This window comes from Equus caballus, chromosome 6 (genome assembly GCF_041296265.1).
Source record: "Equus caballus isolate H_3958 breed thoroughbred chromosome 6, TB-T2T, whole genome shotgun sequence".
Taxonomy (NCBI): Eukaryota; Metazoa; Chordata; class Mammalia; order Perissodactyla; family Equidae; genus Equus; species Equus caballus.
The window spans coordinates 39,255,527-39,273,862 of NC_091689.1; the positions used below are offsets into that span (position 1 = coordinate 39,255,527).

The 18,336-nt window shown below is 44.1% G+C and overlaps 2 protein-coding genes across 17 annotated transcripts in view; one reads left to right on the forward strand and one right to left on the reverse strand.

Annotated features, from left to right (window-relative positions):
• Positions 1-1,756, forward strand: part of LOC102149382 (heparan sulfate glucosamine 3-O-sulfotransferase 4-like) — a 57,996-nt gene extending 56,240 nt beyond the window's left edge. For 10 of the 13 annotated variants that reach the window (XR_011439621.1, XR_011439622.1, XM_070269705.1 and 7 more), the window contains one exon: positions 48-1,549. Coding sequence is in view for 7 of the 13 variants with exons in the window: in XM_070269705.1 (XP_070125806.1) it covers positions 48-282 (235 nt within the window). In the remaining 6 variants the exon portion in view is untranslated. The other 3 variants (XR_011439618.1, XR_011439620.1, XR_011439619.1) reach the window with 2 other exon arrangements.
• LOC138915125 (leucine carboxyl methyltransferase 1-like) overlaps positions 1-17,830 on the reverse strand; it is a 28,384-nt gene extending 10,554 nt beyond the window's left edge. For 3 of the 4 annotated variants that reach the window (XM_070269715.1, XM_070269714.1, XM_070269713.1), the window contains exons 1-2: positions 17,487-17,830; positions 873-964 (exon numbers count right to left, since the gene is read on the reverse strand). In XM_070269715.1, the coding sequence (XP_070125816.1) occupies positions 873-964; positions 17,487-17,596 (202 nt within the window). In that variant the 5' untranslated portion in view covers positions 17,597-17,830. The remainder of the gene's footprint in view (positions 1-872; positions 965-17,486) is intronic. The other variant, XR_011439624.1, reaches the window with a different exon arrangement.
• Positions 17,831-18,336: the final 506 nt, after the last annotated feature.

Consider the following 18,336-nt stretch of genomic DNA (forward strand, 5'->3'; position numbering starts at 1 on the left):
TTATTCATTTTATTTTGCTAGTAAATCATTTTTATTGTATTTTACAGAAATGTCATCCACAATGGATTGGATATTGGGGAAAAGAGATCCTCACCACACACTGTTTGGGAAGCACTCTCCTATTGGGCTGCAGGTCCCCAGTACAGAGGCAAACCCAGGCAGAGGAAGAAGGAAGGAAGGAGGGCTGACATGCTGCCCGAAGCACAGAGTCAGGCGCCATGGTGCGTCCCTCTGCAGCATTCCGAAGGAAATGTGCCTCAAGAGCACAGGAGGGAGGCTTAAGGCCTCTTTGCCAGGCCTCGCCCAATCTTACGGATGCCTGGATTCACCCTCAGCTCAAAGGAAATACCGTGTCCTTATTCTCAGGAACCTCCACTTCAAAATTTCTTTGTATTTCTGAAAGAACCTACCTCAGGATCCATCCTTAGGGCCAAGATTTCCAGCACACACAGGAATTACCTGGTCAGTTTCTCAGTCTGGCTGAGGCTACGCCACACTCCTGTCTCAAATTCTGTGACTTCTTTGATGGAAATTATTTGCAGAGCCTAATACTGTTACTAACACTTTAATACGGCAGCAAAATAGACCATTCACAGTAAAAGATATATGAATGGCTTTTAAACGTATGAAAATGATCTTCAATCTTACCCGTAAATAGGAGGAATATAAAATAAAATTACTATAGCATTTTTCAAGTATCAGATTAACAGATTAAACAGTTCCATAATACACTGTGTTGGTGAGGATGTTGGGAAATTAGCACTCCGTAGACTAGAGGAGAGAGTGCACACCGGAACTCTCTAAGAATGAGTCTCTAAAACCTCAGGCCTCTCGGCTGATGAGGAGATCCTGGGAGGGGGATGGTCACTTGCCTCTGTTAATCTCAGGGGCCTTCCTCTCTTTAGACAGTTTCACAAAATGCTGGAGGTAAGGGTCATGCCAGTAGCCAATGCTTACTGCAAACCTGAAAGGGATGAAAAAGGAGGCAGATGAGTAGAGAACAGGTTCAGGCCAAGTTCCCAGGAGCCAGGTCAAGGATCCAGAGGAAAATTATCTCCCTCAAAAGGCCAATCAATGCACATAGAGTGCCCCTCTACAAATTTAAACATACTCATCCATCCATTTTTTATTCATATACATGCCCATCACGTTTCCCATAGTGGTCATTTCTTACCTCTCTCTTTCCTCATGTCGCTAATTCCTTTCTCAGAAGCCTAAACAGCAAATAACCTCACCTCATACTTCACACAGATCACTTACAACTATTTATTTACTTAGCAAGCTCCCTGGCCAGATCTAGTCACATAACTCCACTCAACCAAAAGTTCTGGGTCCAGAGAAGCGAGACCCAGAAGTATCTGGCAAACATCATTACTAACTCCCTAAGTACTTCTCCCAACTCTGTGCTAAGTGCCAGTCATTTCACGTCCCTTAAGGAGGTCATAGTGGGGAAACCAGGGGAAAGTAAACAAAACAGCTACAACCTGGCAAATGCTATGGTAGCCTAAACTCTCTCTCAGTGTACATTACAAGGAATTAAGATTTTAGTGTTCCAAGCCTAGGAGCTGAAGCCCAGATTACCACTGGAAGTCTTCTGGCAACCATGAGTGGAACCAGCATCGGGACAACTGAGAAGTCATGGAAGGAACCTGGATCCCTAAGGCAATGCCACGCCACACCCCTGTGGACCTGGAGCCTGCTCTACCTCTCAACGGATAGTTTGTGAGATAATAAACGTCTTCACCACTTGAGTCAACTTGAGCCTGGCTTCTGTTACTTGCAGGCTGTAGCATCCTAAGTGATATCCCAAATAATACACCCATCTCCATGTTGCTTGATAAGTAAGCTGAAAATTAAGATATGTGTGTGCGCGCGCGCGCGCTCGCGCGCGCGTGTGTGTGTGTGTGTGTGTGTGTGTGTATGGGATCTCACCCAGCTGGATTCTGAGGCCCCAGAAGCAGATACTATATCTTTTCTTTCTATCTACTCACAAGGCTTGCTGCTGCCTTGACTGCAACAGGTGCTGACTTCCCTACAAACATGTCCCCCACAGTCTCTCCATCCATATTTGTACATCCATAGACACTCCTAAGGAAGCACATGTTCAGCTACTCGATGCAACAACTCAGCACAGAAACACACAAAGACTCACTAAAGGACACAATTTGCTATAAGCCCAGATGTCCAAGGAAAACAGCAGACCCACAAGTTTTACAGGGTAAACCTGCTCAGTTATCTAAAAGAGTGCTTTTCAAACAGTGAGCTGTTTTAATATGAAATCAGTTGAATACTATGCAAGTCTGCATTTAAAAAAACAAAGTAAAACGGAAAATATAAGCATGCATTACACATAGTAAGGGTTAAGACTGTTTCGTGAAGCTTTTGTTTCAAGCACATGTTGGGGGTCTAAGTGCAATGAAATGTGTTTTCTCACTGTTGGTGGCCATGTGATGAAAACTGATTTCAAAGGAATCCTCTGGTGCCATCTGGCGGTAAAAGCCATACCTGCAGTTGAGGCAGGAGTGGTAGAGCAGTGATGAGAACACAAACCAAACAGGTTAAGGGTAGGAAGCGGACTTAGAAATGATCTAGTCAACTCCAATATCCAGCGCAAGAATGCTTTCAACAGTATTAAGCCACTGCTTGACTACTCCCCACAAAGAAGGCACTCACTCCACTGCTAAGCAACTGCTGAAAAGCTGGTCAATTTGCTTCCCTCTAAGCGCTCCTTCCTGGACTTATTATTGCCTCTTGGATAACAAGGAGCAGTTTCTATTCCTCTCAGTTCTGTATTATCAGTCAATTAAATACTATTGATTCAGTCAAGCAACATTTATTGAGTGTCTGCTAAGTGCGAGGCATTGGGGATACAGTGGTGACAAGACAGAGAAGGGACAGAGACAAACATAAATAAGAGATTATAACAAATGAAGGATTCAACAGTATGGAGGATAGAGGGACCTACTTTAGAGAAGGTGAAAGGGAAGGCCTCTCTGAAAAGGGGATGCTGAGTTGAGTCCTAGGGAATTGGACAAAGTCAGCTGTGCAAAAGTCATTCCAGACGGGAGGAACAGCAGATAGAAACGCTGCGGGGTGGGAATGGACTGGGAGCGTTCTAGTATCAGAAAGTAGGCATGGGGGCTGGAGAACAGTAGAAAACAGGAGAAACCAGAGAGGACTCTAGAGAGAGAAGCCAGCTGAGGTCACAGAGGGCCTGGCAGGAGCCTGGGACTGATCTCAACAGCACACTGGACGTGGTCAGTGATGCGCAGCACAAAAGGTGGGGAGATGCAACAGGACGGAACACAAGTACATCTGATCCTAGTTCCCACAATTCCTGCTTCCTGGTGTTTCTAACACGTGTTTCTTTCTGATCTTCAAATCAAGATGACTGACAGTGGTTCCCCTGTCTCGAGGAAAAAGGACCTCACTGATTTGCCTATGAGATTGGCCAAGATAAAAAGCTTTACAACACACTGTGGGAAAGAGTAAGGAAGAGAGTGCTGCTGGGCACTGCTCATGGGAGTTCTGAGGTGAATGAGCATGTTTCAGGACTTACAGGCCATCAAGTGGCGATTAGCTGAGCAAATCACAGTGCATCCACGCAATGAAATACTAACCAATCTTGAAAACATAAACTAAAAGAACTGGACATGGCAAGATGGTCAAGATACGCTTTTCAGAGAAAAAGGTAAGACCAAAAATACATGTAGCGTATGTGCCACAAATAGGTGTGTTACCGTGCCAGGCTCACTTTTGCCTGCCACCTGGAAAGCCAAATACAGAGATGACGAGATTGCAGCAGAGAGAGAGTTTAATCACAAGACAGCCACGTGAGGAAGCGAGAGCATGAGTCTCAAATCCACTTCCCCGAAAATAGGAACTCAAGGATATTTATGGGATAGGGGGGCAAGGTGGTCTGAAATGTGGAGATAAGGAGAGGTGAAGTAATTGATGATGTGTGCATGCATAGTCAGACTTCATGCCTCTTTAGAGGACACATGCTCACAAAATGGCAGTGTGAACATGATGTGAGGATGGGGTTTTTAGCCTCCTGACATCAAAAGGTCGCCTATCAGATATCTGCGTGGGTCCAGCTGATGAGTTGGTGGTCTCAACTGGCCTGGAGTGGACAAAGGGGTTCTAATTCCTGAAAAACAGTTTAAACACCCATTACCATGGTGACCCAGGCTCCAGGGAGATGTTATCTATAGGAACCTAGAGGGAGTCAGATAGCATACTGCCTAAACAGCACAGTTAACAATGGGTAGGATAAACTGCTAAAAGCTATAATCAGTAATTGCAAAAAGGAAAAAGAATATTAGTTCCTAGCTACTTAATCATCAATGGCTAACTGGTTGCCAGTTTCATATGTGTATGTCTGTAAATACAGAAGTAGTGGAGGACTAATTGGTATCAAAATGTTAATGATTATCTCTGAGATTTCTGGGTTCTTTTAAATGTATCTATGTTTTTAAAATTTGTACACTAACAACCACATGCCATATCTCATTATATCTAAGATGCAATCAATTGTATGACTGAAAAAAGAAAGAAAATACACTGCCGATTAGTTTTTCTTATCGCTTAGAATTTTAATTTTGTGGTTATTGAAAAAGCTCTTTTAGACTTCTTTAAACAGATTACCATCATCTCTCTCTCTTGTACACACACAAAAAGAAAAAGATGAGGGAAATAAGTTGATTAAGTTTTCACTTTCAGGATATCTGTGAGTTTCCACACAATAGCGACCTTCATACCATCGAGGGTGTTGGTGACGCCGCATTTCTTAAAAGACCATCATCATCTTTCTCTGAGATTTTCTTCCAAGCTGCTGCCCCTCACTCTGTAAGTTTTGATACCTTTTCTTGATCCCATCAGAAGGTATCAATGGATGGTTTTCAAACAGCAATCAGGATCTGTGCTCCTTCTTCAAATGGCCTTTAAATGGTATGGGGACAAAAGCATCCAGGGGCTGTGGTTGCAGAGGTCCAGCCCTGCCACCAGGAATAACGACCATGTCCACTTGCACAGGTAATGACAAATCTAACACAACCTGACAGTGACTGCAGGACACATCAAGAATAAGTCACATCTGATTTCAAAAAAGTTAAAAGGCAAGAACACATGTGTCACAGAATCAATCAAACACAGCATTGCTTCACAAGAAGAAAACAGTAACAAACATAAAAGGCAAATATTAAACTAGGAAAAATATCTGTGACACACCACAAAGTATTAACATCCTTTCAGTATAAAGGACTAGTAAATTAGTAAGAAAAAACCCCTAATATCCAAGAAGGAAAAAAAGGACAAAAGACAGAAAAAAGAACAATTCACAAAAGAAATCCAACTGATCAATGAACACACATATCAGCTCTATCAATAATTTTTTAAAAAGCACAATGAAAGCAAAAGCAGAGAGCAGTACTTCTCCTATCAAATTGGCAACAGGACTATTTTTTAACAGAAGCTGGCGCTGGAGAGGGCTGAGGAGGATGGCACTCAACACCACCGCCAGAACAATCAACTGGCACAGGCACGTCCAAGGCACCGTGGCAACAGGTACAGAAAGCCAGAAAAGCATGTGTACACAATGACAGAACAACCCCACTTCTGGGATCTTATCCTAAGGAAACAAGAATGGACACAAAGATTTTTGTACAAGAATACTGAACCTGGAATTATCGCATCAGGCGAACAAAGCAGAATACAAAATTACATATACAGGATGTTCCCAATTTTGCTAGAATGAACATATACATATACATAAAGACTGTCCAAAGTAGATACCAAAAATCTAATACTACTTATCTCCATACCACGATCCTGTGCATCTTGTTTGCTGTCCATTCCCATTAGTCCTCTGTTCCCAAAACCCAGAGAACATCCCTTCTACTTGTATGTCCTAATTTCATGTTTGAAACCCAGATGCAAAGAATCAAATATCTCAGATTTAGACAGACCTCAAAGATTTTCTCAATTTCATTCAATCCACTACTACTCTAAAAATTTTCATGACATTCACATACCACATGTTCAATTTAATATGTCTTGAAATCAACTACCTTTTTGTTAATACTCAGAAGAAGATATCTGGTAGCATATCAGACCTAACGCATTCTGTAATAAATACCTAATTATTTAAATTTAAAATACCAGTCTGTGTACCGCCTGAAACCATCTCACATTCCTCCCGTGGGAAACACTGACCTGGCCCAACCTCTGTCTATTCATCCAAGAAAGATTTACTGACTCTGTCCCATCTGCGTGGGTGTCAACTGCCACAATGGGAATTTCATGGCAAAGGTGTGAAAAAGCCTCCCATAGGCATCCCTTCATCAGAGGGTTCAGGGCACGAGAAGGTGCCCTCTCTGCTCGCTGGCTGATGAGGATCAAGGCTGGGTTGGTTCATTTTACTTCTAATCAACACTCATGAGTGCTCACTAGGCGCCAAGCATTATTCTAAACGCTTAACACATAGGAACACATAACCCTCCTAACAAGCCTACAAGGAAGGCACTGCTTTACAGACAGATGTTAAGGTAGTTTCCTCAAGATGTGCAACCTTGCAGAGAACTTCATTCTGCTGCTTTTCAAACCTACTTACCCACCTGATCTAGACCCCTCTTCCAACACTTCAGTTGTTTACGTCATGTGTATCTGTTTGTGAGTGTGTTTGTGTACCTGTTTGTATATACATACACATGTACAATAAAACACATACACGTATATACACGTGTGCATGTATACATCATCAAAAATGCGCAGTTTTGGAAAGACAGTTCACAAAAGAAGATACAGGAATGGCCAACAGGCACATAGAAAGATGTTTAACCTCGTTAGTTGCCAGGGAAATGCAATTTAAAACCATAATGAAATGCTATTTCACACACACTGACAATACCGAATGTTAACAAGGATATGAAGCAATGGCAGTTTTGATATATTGCTGGTGTAAACTGATAAACCACTTTGGAAATTAGTCTGGCAATTAAAATACATACCCACCTTCTGACTAAGCAATTCCACTCCTAGACATTTATCCAAGAGAAATGAAAGACATATAAAATGTCCATTGCAGGCTATTCACAATGGCCAAAAACTGGATACAACTCATCCATAATCAGGTGAATGGATGAACTAATCAGAGTATATTCACACAACATAAAAAGGAGCAAACTACTTTACACTGACAAAGGTTCTCTCCCTGACCAAACTCTAGCCAGGCTCCCCTGAGCCCTCTTCTCGACAGGCCTCAAACTTGGTTTATTCTATAAAGACTTGAACAAACACTAAGATAGCTTCTAACAGCTCAAAGCCACACCCCTAGGATGACGCTAGTCCCCCTTGAAGTGCCCGCCTAAGAAAACTCAACGCTGGCAAAAGCATTTACTGTTTGTTCCAAGCAACACTTAAAGATAGGGCCCCAGTCTTCCAGTTAGCAATTTCAGATGGTTTCACATGGACCGATCCCTCTTTCCCACTTTGCGTAATTTTTCTCTTCTCTGACTCTACTCATTATTCTCCTTACTCCCTCATTCTCCCTTTAAAATGCCCTCTGGACAAATCAAAGTTGGGTTTAGTTCACACTGGAGTCTTTTCTTTATTGCAGTAGTTATTAGTGATTAAAATCTGTCCTTACCACTTTAACTACTATCTGGCTTTGTTGATCTTTGACAGTGCACACAACATGGACGAATCTCAAAGAACACGTTGAGTGAAAGAAGACACAGAAAGAATACATATCATATGATTCCACTGACATGACATTCAAGAATAGGCGAATCTAATCAATCGTGGCCGAAATCAGAAAAGGACTAAGTGGAGGTTGGAAGACTAACCAGAAAGAGATACAGGGGAAATTTCTGGAGTTTCAGAAATATTTTATATCTTGTTTCTGGTGGTGGTAACAGATATATACAGTTGTCAGCACTCATCAAACTGAACACTGACAACTTGAGCTTTTTATTATATAAATTATCTTCCTCTCTCCCCCTCCCTCCACCTCCCTCTTCTTCCCCGCCCCCCACCTCCCACCCCCCAATTTCTCTTAAGAATACCTGGGGAAATTTGGGGGGGAAAAAGATAAGATGAGAAATGTAGTTGACCCTCCAAGTTCCCTTTTCAATATCCACTCACCCCTTTCTCCTTACGAAGAGGACCCCAATTTTGTTTGAGGTGTCAATCTACCCAAGTAGAAATTCTCACCTCCCCACGCATTCCTGCAGCCAGGGGTGGGGCCACATGTCCTAGTTCTGGCTAAGGAGAAGTACATAGAAGCCTACAGGGTAGGGTTTCCCGTAAAGCTATTGCTTTCCTGATGAAAAGGGACAGACTCAGACACATGTCTTTTGTTAGCACCCCTTCCTTTTCTTTCTTCCTGGAGCACAGCTGCTCAAACAGACTAAAAAATTCTGATATTCCCTGGTACAAACCTATTCTTACCCTGTGAAACAAGCTATGGGAGCTCTGAATCAATTCACAGCTAAGTAACTTTGTGAGTCAAAGTTTTCAGGCATCAAAATGAAAAAAAAGCAATTTCAACTGGAACTCAAGAATGACAAATGCATTGCTGTGTTAAAATATATATAAGAATTTAGTATATAATCCAAGTGATGTTTCAAATCAATGGGAAAATAGAGACCATTCAATAGATGGTGTAGGGACAACTGGCTAATAATTTGAGATAAAATTAAGTTAGACTGCTACTTTATAATATATAAAATAATAAAGATAGATGAATGATCTAAGCATAAAAGTCAAAAACATAAAAGTGCTACAAGAAAATGTTAGAATGATCGAGAATATGGTCTTTCAAAGCATTACCTGAAATCCACAAGCCATAAAGTTAAGTTGTCAGATTCTGCACCGTAAAGATTCACAATTTCTGTATTATGAAATGTACCATACAAGCTAAACTGAAAGACAAGCATGAGTTTGAGAGAAAATACTGCAACAAATACAGAGGCAACAGATTACTATCCCTGACATAAAAAGTTCTTACAAATCAATAATAAAAACACAAATAACCAAACAAGTAAAAGACAACAGCCCACTAGGAAAATGATATGGAGAGAGGGCTCACATAGAAAATATCAATCATAGTGAGCAGATTAAAAATTCTGCCTCACTAGTGATTATAGTAATACAAACTAAAAAGAAGTATTATTTTCCAGCTGCCAGTTGATAAACAATTTAAGAAACTAAGAATATTCGGTGATTAGCATCTTATTCACTACAGATGGGAATGAAAACTAACATAACCTCTTTCAAGAACCATTTTACAGAAACTTCTCCCCTGAAATCCATCTCATAGGAAAACTCAAGCCACGTGCAAAAATCCAACAGAAGAGCAGTCAAGTAAATTACAACCACACTGCGAATACTGTGCAGCCATTAAAAAGAATGAAGTGGATCTGTGTGAAACTACATACAATAGGTTCATATTATGCTACTGAGGGGGAAAAAGTATTCACTTTTGTAATTAATTAAAAAAAGTTTTTAAGAGAAAAAAATGATGTGATGCTAATATTCTAGATCTAAGATCATTATCTTTCACAGATATTTTCCAAAATTTAATTCCTCTTTTTAAAAGGGGAAAAATCCACAATTTATTTGACTTTCTTGATGGGCAACTTTGGCAGCTAATTTATCCTCAATAGAATGTTCTAGTTCTAAAGTGACATATCATCTCCAGGGAGGAAAGCAGCAGCCACTGTCGTCAAAATATTTCTGATGAAAATTTCAGCCCTGCTCTCTGGGGCACAGCTGTGAAGATATGATTAGTGTGCTGGAAAGGCCGAGGCCCCCAGGAAAAGGCCGCCTTTCCTGAGAGGTGACACTGTGGCCTGCCTGCATGTCAAGAGGGGCATTTTTCGATTCCATTGGAAAATCAAATTAAACTCTGTAATATTCACAATGGAATTTCAGATTTACAGCCCCTGGACTGGTTTCTAAAACATACAGATAACTGAAAACCAGTAAAACAGAAAACCAGAATTTTAAGACCTCATCAGGAAAGGTAATCTTGACCATCTACACTGAGTTCCTCTTCACTTCAGCCATCTGACAAATTATTATGCGTCTACAATGCACACGGCATTAAGGCAGACATGGTCCTTGCTCTGTACCACATTTACTCTAGTCAGAGAGAAAAACATGAAACACTATGTCTGAATTACAACTGGGCTGATGACCACAGAGGCGATGCAGAGAGTGTCATGAGGACATATAACAGGGGCAAGATCTTGACTGCGGGCATCAGAGAGGCCTCCTTGAGGGTTCCTCATCTGAGAGAAACCAAAAACCTTGCAGTCATCATTGACACTTGAGTCTCCCCCGACATCCAGTCTGTCAACGCATTCCATCAGCTCAATCTACCTTCAAAGTGGACCCAGAATCTGACCGACTCTCAGCACTTGCTCCACTACCATCCTGATCCAAGCCACGAGCATCTCTGACTTGGGATATTCCAGTACCACTAACTCATCTCCCTGTTCTATCCTTGTCCTCTACGGTCTGTTCTCCACAGAGAAGCTGAAGCGATCCTGTGGAAATTCAAGTCACGTCACCTTCTTCAGTTCAAAATCCTCCAGTGGCTCCCATCTCAGAGCACAAGTTAGGGCCTTACAAGAGCCTGCAACATCTGTCCCCACGGCCTCCCAGATTCCATCTGCTACTCTTCTCCCTCTCACTCATGCTGGCCTGTGGCTCCTAGAACAGGGGAGGCCAGCTCCTGCCTCAGGGCCTCTCTGCTCTCTGTTCTGTCTACCTGGACACTGTTTCCCCAGATATCCACAGGGCTCACTCCTCACCCCCCACAAGTCTTTCCCCAGCATTGGCCTTGTCAGCAGGGCCTTCCCTGGCCATCCCATCTCCAGTGACAACTCCTTCCAACACTCCCACTACATCTACCTCCACCTGACATGCCAGGTATTTTGGCTTCCTTTCTGTTTGCCCCCTGGAAAAAAAATGCACCATAAGAGCTCCAGTTTTGCTCACTACTATAACTGCACTAGAACAGTGTCTCCAGAAACTGAGCAGGCACTCAATAAAGAGTGTTGAATGGATGCCTCCATCTGAGAGATGATGTAGAACTACTGAGACAGGAAGGCTGGGAGAAAGCCTTGTGGGCAGAGGGAGCAGCGTGCTGAAAGGCCCCACAGAAGGCAGGAACAGGGCATATCTGAAGAACAAAGGAGACCCCAAAGGGAAGCACGGAGTGATGTGAAGTGAGGCTGGAGAAGTACGACGGAGCAGGCAGGGCTGTGGAGAACACGTAGGAATCCTTGGTCTTTTTCCCACAGCCACAAGAAGTCATTAAATGAGGGATTACATATGCCCTTTACAAACCTCTGGCTTCAGTGGGAGATATGGATTTGGGGGAGGGAAGAGTGACTTAGGGTCCTCAGTTAGCGGACTAGTGCCATAGCTCAGACTACAGGTGACCTCAGCTTGCAGTGAGATAGAAGCAGCAGAGGTGGAGAAAAAGAGTTGGTTCCAGAAATGTTCAGCACACGTAATCAACAGGTCTGGGGGACTGATCGCATCGGGGTAAGTGAAAGGGCAGTTCCAAGCTGACTCCTACCTTTTGCACTTGGGAACTGAATGAACAGCCCATTCACTGGGTTTGGGGAGGTGACGAGGAGGAGAGCACATGAAGATGATCTTGAAGACAGTTTTGGAAATAATGAGTTTGAGATCATTCTGAGACCTCCAAATGGAGTTTTCCAGTCAGCGGTGGGTATCCAGGGCATGATCAGATCATGAAGGGTGTAGTGTCATGCAACGTCGTGTAGGTTTTTACCTTCTGGTTGATGGGACATCCAAAGGTTTTAAGTGACAAAGTGATAGGACAAGATTTGTGATTCCCCAAAATCACCCTGGCCACAGCATAAACACTGGGTTGGAGGAGGGGGTTAGACCAAAGCAGGTCCGACAACAAGGACGTGGTGCAATAGACCGGGTGAACGAGCAGACGTGAGCAAGGGCTACGGGAGTGGGGAAGGAAAAGAGCACAGACCTTCTCTTTGTCACCACCCCATCTCCTGCACGGCTGCTGGGGATTTTTCTACAACACACACCAGATCATGTCAGTTCTTCCACTTAAAACCCCTCAGGACCTTCTATTCACCTTGGGACTTCTGCATTTCATTCTCCGACAACCTCTCTGGAGTTCTCTGGCCACCCACACCCCTACTGAAAGTCCACTTCTCCTAATACTCTGCATAATCTGCAGATAATCCTCTGCAAATAATCCTCTGCATCAATCTACATTGCTGTTTAGGTCATGTTGTCTTCTCCTGCCTGACAAACACCTATCTTTTTAAGACTCACTTCCTCCACTGTGAAAAGAAGAAAAGCAGTGCTGACATCCAGGAGCTAGCCCGGTACCATTGATGAGGATTATTTTAGGCTGGTTACTTTTAAAAACTGCAGATGAGGAAGCTCTGAGGAGTGGAATTTGCTTGCCCTTTGATGAGAGACATTTGTATTTGTGAAGGAAGTCTCCATCTGCGGGGAGTGTCTCCCTCTCTGCACCAGGAGGAAGGGAGATGACCCTATCTCTGGAAACTTTTAATGGGGAGGCAAGGACTTAAGTCTTGTTTATTGCACTTGTCTGGTAACCTCATGGTTACCCACCACCACCAACATCCTCCTTTGTCTTTAGCTGAAGATAATATTTAAGGTGGTGGCTTCTGCCATTTACTTAATCCTGTTTGATTCTTATCTAAAAGTTATAAGACCACCCAATAACCAGACCCCACCAGCACTGATACCACTTTAACAACTTTTTTTTACATATTCTTTCCTTTCTCTTGTAAAGAGATAACTCACATACCTATGGCTTAAATTTAGCCCTACTCTCAACCCATGTGTGCAGCAGCAGCAGCAGCTCTGACTGCCCATGGGTCCTGTCCCCATGCAGCAGCTCTTGACTGCCCATGGGTCCTGTCCCCATGTTATTCCACACTATTATCTAAATAAAAGAGCACTACTGCCAGACCTTGAGAGTCCAAGAAATCTTTCTTTTGACTCTTCGGCTTGCTGACCCCACTTCACCATGAGCCAGGCTTTCCTGTTGTTAGAAGCTGGCCTCATGCTCACACAAACCATGCTGTTTACCTATTGGACATAAACTTCTCACAGACACCAGCACAAGGTCACGCTGCAACAGCGATGATGTGAGACAAAACAAGACCACTTCATCATTTTGCCTAAACAGACAAATAGAAGGCCGTCATGCCATCCAGAAAATACCAAACATCCCTCTCTCCTGGCTGAAGCGAGCAACTGTGGCTTCTTTATGAATTATAGCGTTTGTCTCACTCTAGTCACAATTCCTTCTAGAATTGATTGATTGAGCTACACGATCACAGAATCGTCCCTGCCTCCTGTCAGCACCCAGTCCAGAGCAAATCCCTGCTTCCTTGAACCCTCCCCAAACTATCCACCCAAAGCCCAAATCCTGTAAGTTCTTTCTAACGCCCTCATCCTGATAGGCCCCAGAGTTCCCTATGATGTGAGGCCTCCCTCATTACAAAGAGTAATTAAACCCAACTGGTTTACCTACTGATGTGTTTCTGGTGGTCTTTGCTGGAGGACATTGCAACTCTAACAGTAGGATAGGTTGGTTGGTTAAGTTTCTTGTAGGAAGTGAATGGAGTTCCAATCTGAAGGCTTCTATTTTCTATGTTAAGCATGCTCAAAACATCACCCATATTATCTTGAGAATGAAGGGTTGGGGGGAGTAAATCAGAAGTTTGTGGAAAACGTCTGCATTAAATATTCTGGAGCATGGGAGAGTGACTTGACAAGAGAATCATACTAGAATGGTCAGGCTCTGTGAGGGCACAGGTGAGGTGGGGTGACATGAATTCGAAATAGTACCCAGCTGCCCTGCTCTGTGAGTCCTATCACCAGTACTCAAGACAAAAATGGGTAGTTTGGTTTTGGGTTTACTGGGACTGAAGGGCAAGGGAGAGGAGGCATTGCCAAGAGAATTCCGGAACGATACATTATGAACCCCGAGCTCAACTGAGAGGTAAGAGCCTAGAGGAAGCGTCTAAAGGATAAAAAATACCATGGAGGTCCTATGGAAAAAGATGCTGAGGGCCTCAGAACAGAAATCCAGGCTATCATGGTGGGAATGGCGACAGGTGGATGAGAAGAGGTCAGCACTGCAGATGAGGCTTTGAAGAAAATGAGTGCCCTGGGTGTACACTGGGTCCTCCACATGCACACTGATGTGAACTAGGATAATGGCAAGAATTGAGGCAGAGAGGAAGGCTGTGGGCCAGGCACCCAAATCTTCAATGAAATAGGGGAGTAATCAGGCAGAAAAGAGTAATGAGGAGGAAGAGAGGGTGCTCCAGCTGAGGACCATGGATCTCAAAGAAATGGGGCAGGGGACAAAGAGCAGAGAAGACACAAATCTCCAACCTGCTAATCCTGAGATCTGCAGTGTATGAGAAAACAGAAGCACCACTTGACAGGGCCTCAAGAAAAGGATATTCCTAGGGAAGGGCCAGGGTCAAGGCAAAGAGAGGGAGGGAAGGACTAAGGAGAGGCTGAGGAAATAGAGGTGGCTGGTGATTATGGAGTGGTAATTTCAGAGGACACTGGGAGGGTTTGGGGGGATCATGGGTAAACAAAAGAGTAGAGAACTGACTAGGGGCACAGCACGACAGGGAAGATAAGGAGAGAGAATGGGGAGTGGGGAGAGTTAGCTATCATGGTAAGTGCTTGACAGATATCTGCTGAAACAAATGGAATTATTAGGTATAAACCTAGTATATCCAATCTGACGAGTCCTAACTATCAGATTGTAGGAGTGATAGCACGAGGCCATCATGACAACAATGATGGTGATGGTCTGATGACACCTACTGTGTGCCGAGCACTCCACATTTAATCCTCACAACAACCCATGAGACAGATGACCTCATTAGGATCCCCAGACGGGCTCTGTTCCAAAGGAGGGAGCAAGCAAAAACAGAAGTAACGGAAGTGTAGGAGCCTCGAGAGACTGACAGGCTTTTTTAAAGTTACTTTAGGGATTTTTATGGCTTAACTCACGGCGGCAGACACCAGCCTGACCCACAGCTACAACATATTCAGTAACTTCAACCAAATACTATTCAGACTGGAGGAAAATCAAAACTAATATAATAATAACTTATGGAAGCCTTGACTTTGTGCCAGATCCTGCGCTACCTGCTTTGCATCGATTATCTCACTTAACCCTCACATCCAAAAGGTAGGTTACCACTATCATCCCCACTTTAAAGGTGAGGAGACTGAGGCAGAAAGTGGGTAACTTGCCCATGATTCACACAAGGAATCCTTCTTTAATAACATGACTTTTTCACAAGATTTAAAGTTTTAATACATTACAGTAAAAATGCAGATCACAGTATCACAGAACCTGAAAGACACTGAGTCTTGCAAAAGATCTTAAAACATTATATTATAGATTCTCACAATTTCTTTGCATGTTTTTTCAGATGAGGGAAAACCCCATGCAAAAAACCTTTGATGAAATGCCTCCGGATGACGAACGTGTGTGGTCTTTTCAGTTAGGACATATCCCAGAAGATTCTGAGTCAGTGGGTCCAGCGCAGGCCCTGAGCATCTGTGCTCTTTTAAAAAGCCCCACAGACAACAGTGATGTGCAGTGTGAGTTGGGAACTACTGCCTTAGATTCCCCGCAGTTCCAAACCCAAACTTCCCCTACATGTTTAGACATCTGCAGACACAGAGGGCATTGGAAACTGAGGCAGAGAAGAGCTGAAATTATAAAAACCATCCAACAGAGAGTCAAGGAAAAACATACTCTAGTTAAACTATTTCTCTGTACATTTCTTTGTGTCTGAACTATTTTATAGCTAGTTTACTTTAAATAAGTTTACAAAAAATGTTACCAACAGATATTAAATAAACCAATAAAACCAATCAATATCAAATAAGCCTAACCCTAATGTGCTACTGAAAACTATTTTATTTCCCTTTGATAATTCTGACGGCACTTCAGATTTTCTTTGCAAATAGCAGTAGATACGAGAGATACTATTTCCAATTCAACAGTGCTACAGATGTGATCAGTAGCAACTGCAAGCTGGAGAAGAAATAAAGTTGGGTATAATCCATTTAAGTCCACACATTTCACCACTAACGGTCTCCAAGCCTTTAACACCTATGTACGTATTTATCCATTCATTTAATCAACCACTACTAACAACTACTAAATGCCAGACACTGCTCTAAGTACTTTATTAATAACGAAATATCATTCAATCTTTACACTCACCTATGAAGTACCGATTATGATCACCCCATTTTACAGATCAGGGAAGCGAGACACAGAACGGTTTAGTAACTCGCCCAAGTTCACACAGCTCCTAAGTGGCAGAGCTAGGGTCCGTCTGACACAGTCTGGCTCCAGAGTCATGTTCTGAAGCACTTTGCTTAGTCTCCAAGAACGTACAAAAAGTGCCAGCCTTTGTTTTCCCCACCCTATAGTCCCTATGCGGGCCCAGCTTCCAGGGCATTCTTTCAGTTCCTCTCCTTTCTTGCTCTCTCTGAATGCTCTCCTGCACTATTTATTTATTTTAGTTCTAACCTTAAACATCATCGTCTAAAATACGACCTCTAATGGTAAATGCTGTATTTCCCAGCACTCAACACAAAATTGTAATTATCTACTTTATGTACTTATTTGCTCCCTGTCTATCCTTTCCAACCAGGCTGTGAGGTCCACTACGTCATACACCACGTCAGTCTTGCTCATCATGTGTCCTGATCACTGAATACCCACCAACCAACCAGTAGAAAGGAAGGGCCTGGCACAGAGTGAACTCTCAATAATTTCTGTGGAAGGAAGGAATGGAGTGAGTACCCTTGAGCCTCATGCTTTCTTTTTCATGCTTTCAAGTGCAGGATACATACCTGTGCTCACAATGCTCCCCACACAGCCCCCTAACAGGTAGGCTCTTGTGCACACACTCAAGGGCTCTGGAAAGCTTTGGGCTCTGCACACAAATATTATGTGGTCTAGACAGGCCATTTTCCCCTGAACTGACCTGAGCTTCAGGTGCACAATGGGGATGATGACAACCCCAGTGGAATGTATCCTCTAAAAGAGGGAGACCTGCACTCCTCAGAACCCATCGAAACCAACGTTATTATTATCTACTTCACCTCTGTCTTTCCAGCAAGACTTGGTTCCAAGAAGCCAAGACCACGGGTGCCGCTTCAGCGTCCCACTCCCGGGCACCGCATCCCCAGGCTGGCCCCGTGCCCGGCACACACCGCCCGTTCCATGAACGTGTGACGCGCACGAAGAGACCCCCCTCGCTCCCCGCGCCGCACAGCTGTCTCGCGACCTGACGGGCACCTCTTGGCGCACAAGCCTCTTCCTCAGATACAGGCTCGCCTCCCACCAGCCCCCAGCCCCACGCCCCCAGGCCCCAGCCCCCAGGCACCTCTTGCAAATAGAAGCATCTTCACAGGTGCTGCGCACGCCCTCGTCTTCTGCGTCGGGCGAGGAGGAAGAGCCGGAGCTGAAGGAGGGCCTCCTCAGGCTAGTGGCCATGGGCGTGGAGGGCCCGGGCTGCTGTGCCCACCGGGGACACGGAGCGGCGTCCACGGACGCCGGGGGAATGAACGAGTCCGGGAGAAAGCAGGGGTGAGCGGCCGGACTCCACCCGGCTCGGCTAGGCTGGCGAGGCTCAGAGACGCCTCCCACCACGACGGCCCCGCAGCTGTCCCCTCGTCGGCGCTGCCGCCGCCGCCTAGACGCTCACCGGACCATTTCCCCGCCCCGCTCCGTCCGCAAGCGAGCTCATTGGAGAACTCTTTCGGCCCCGCCCACGTAACCCGGAAGTTCACCCGGAAGGAACGTAAACTTAAATGGACGCAAGATCACCGAAGTGCTTTCAGGGAATTGTAGTCTTAGGTGCGTAGGCAGGCCGCCGGGTTTCTTGTTGCTGGTACGAAATTTTATAACTGCAATTAACTCAGGGCGGAAGAGCTGGCAGGATACTCGGGACTAGGGCGAAGGGCAGAGAATCCAGCCTGGGGAAACAAATGTCAGCATTACAGTCAGTCGGGACTCAATCTCATTCAATAATGTAACAAATATTTATGGAGCGCCCAATCTGCGCCAGGTACTGTGCAACGTGCTTCCCACGCGTAATCGCATTTTTTGTGAAGGAAGGAATGTGTGGAAAAGTAATACAATGGAAAACTATGTAGCGCCGAAAATAAACCAGAGCTCCCAGTTACAAGCATCAATGGCTGAATTTCAGCAACATACTACTCAGTGAAAGAAGG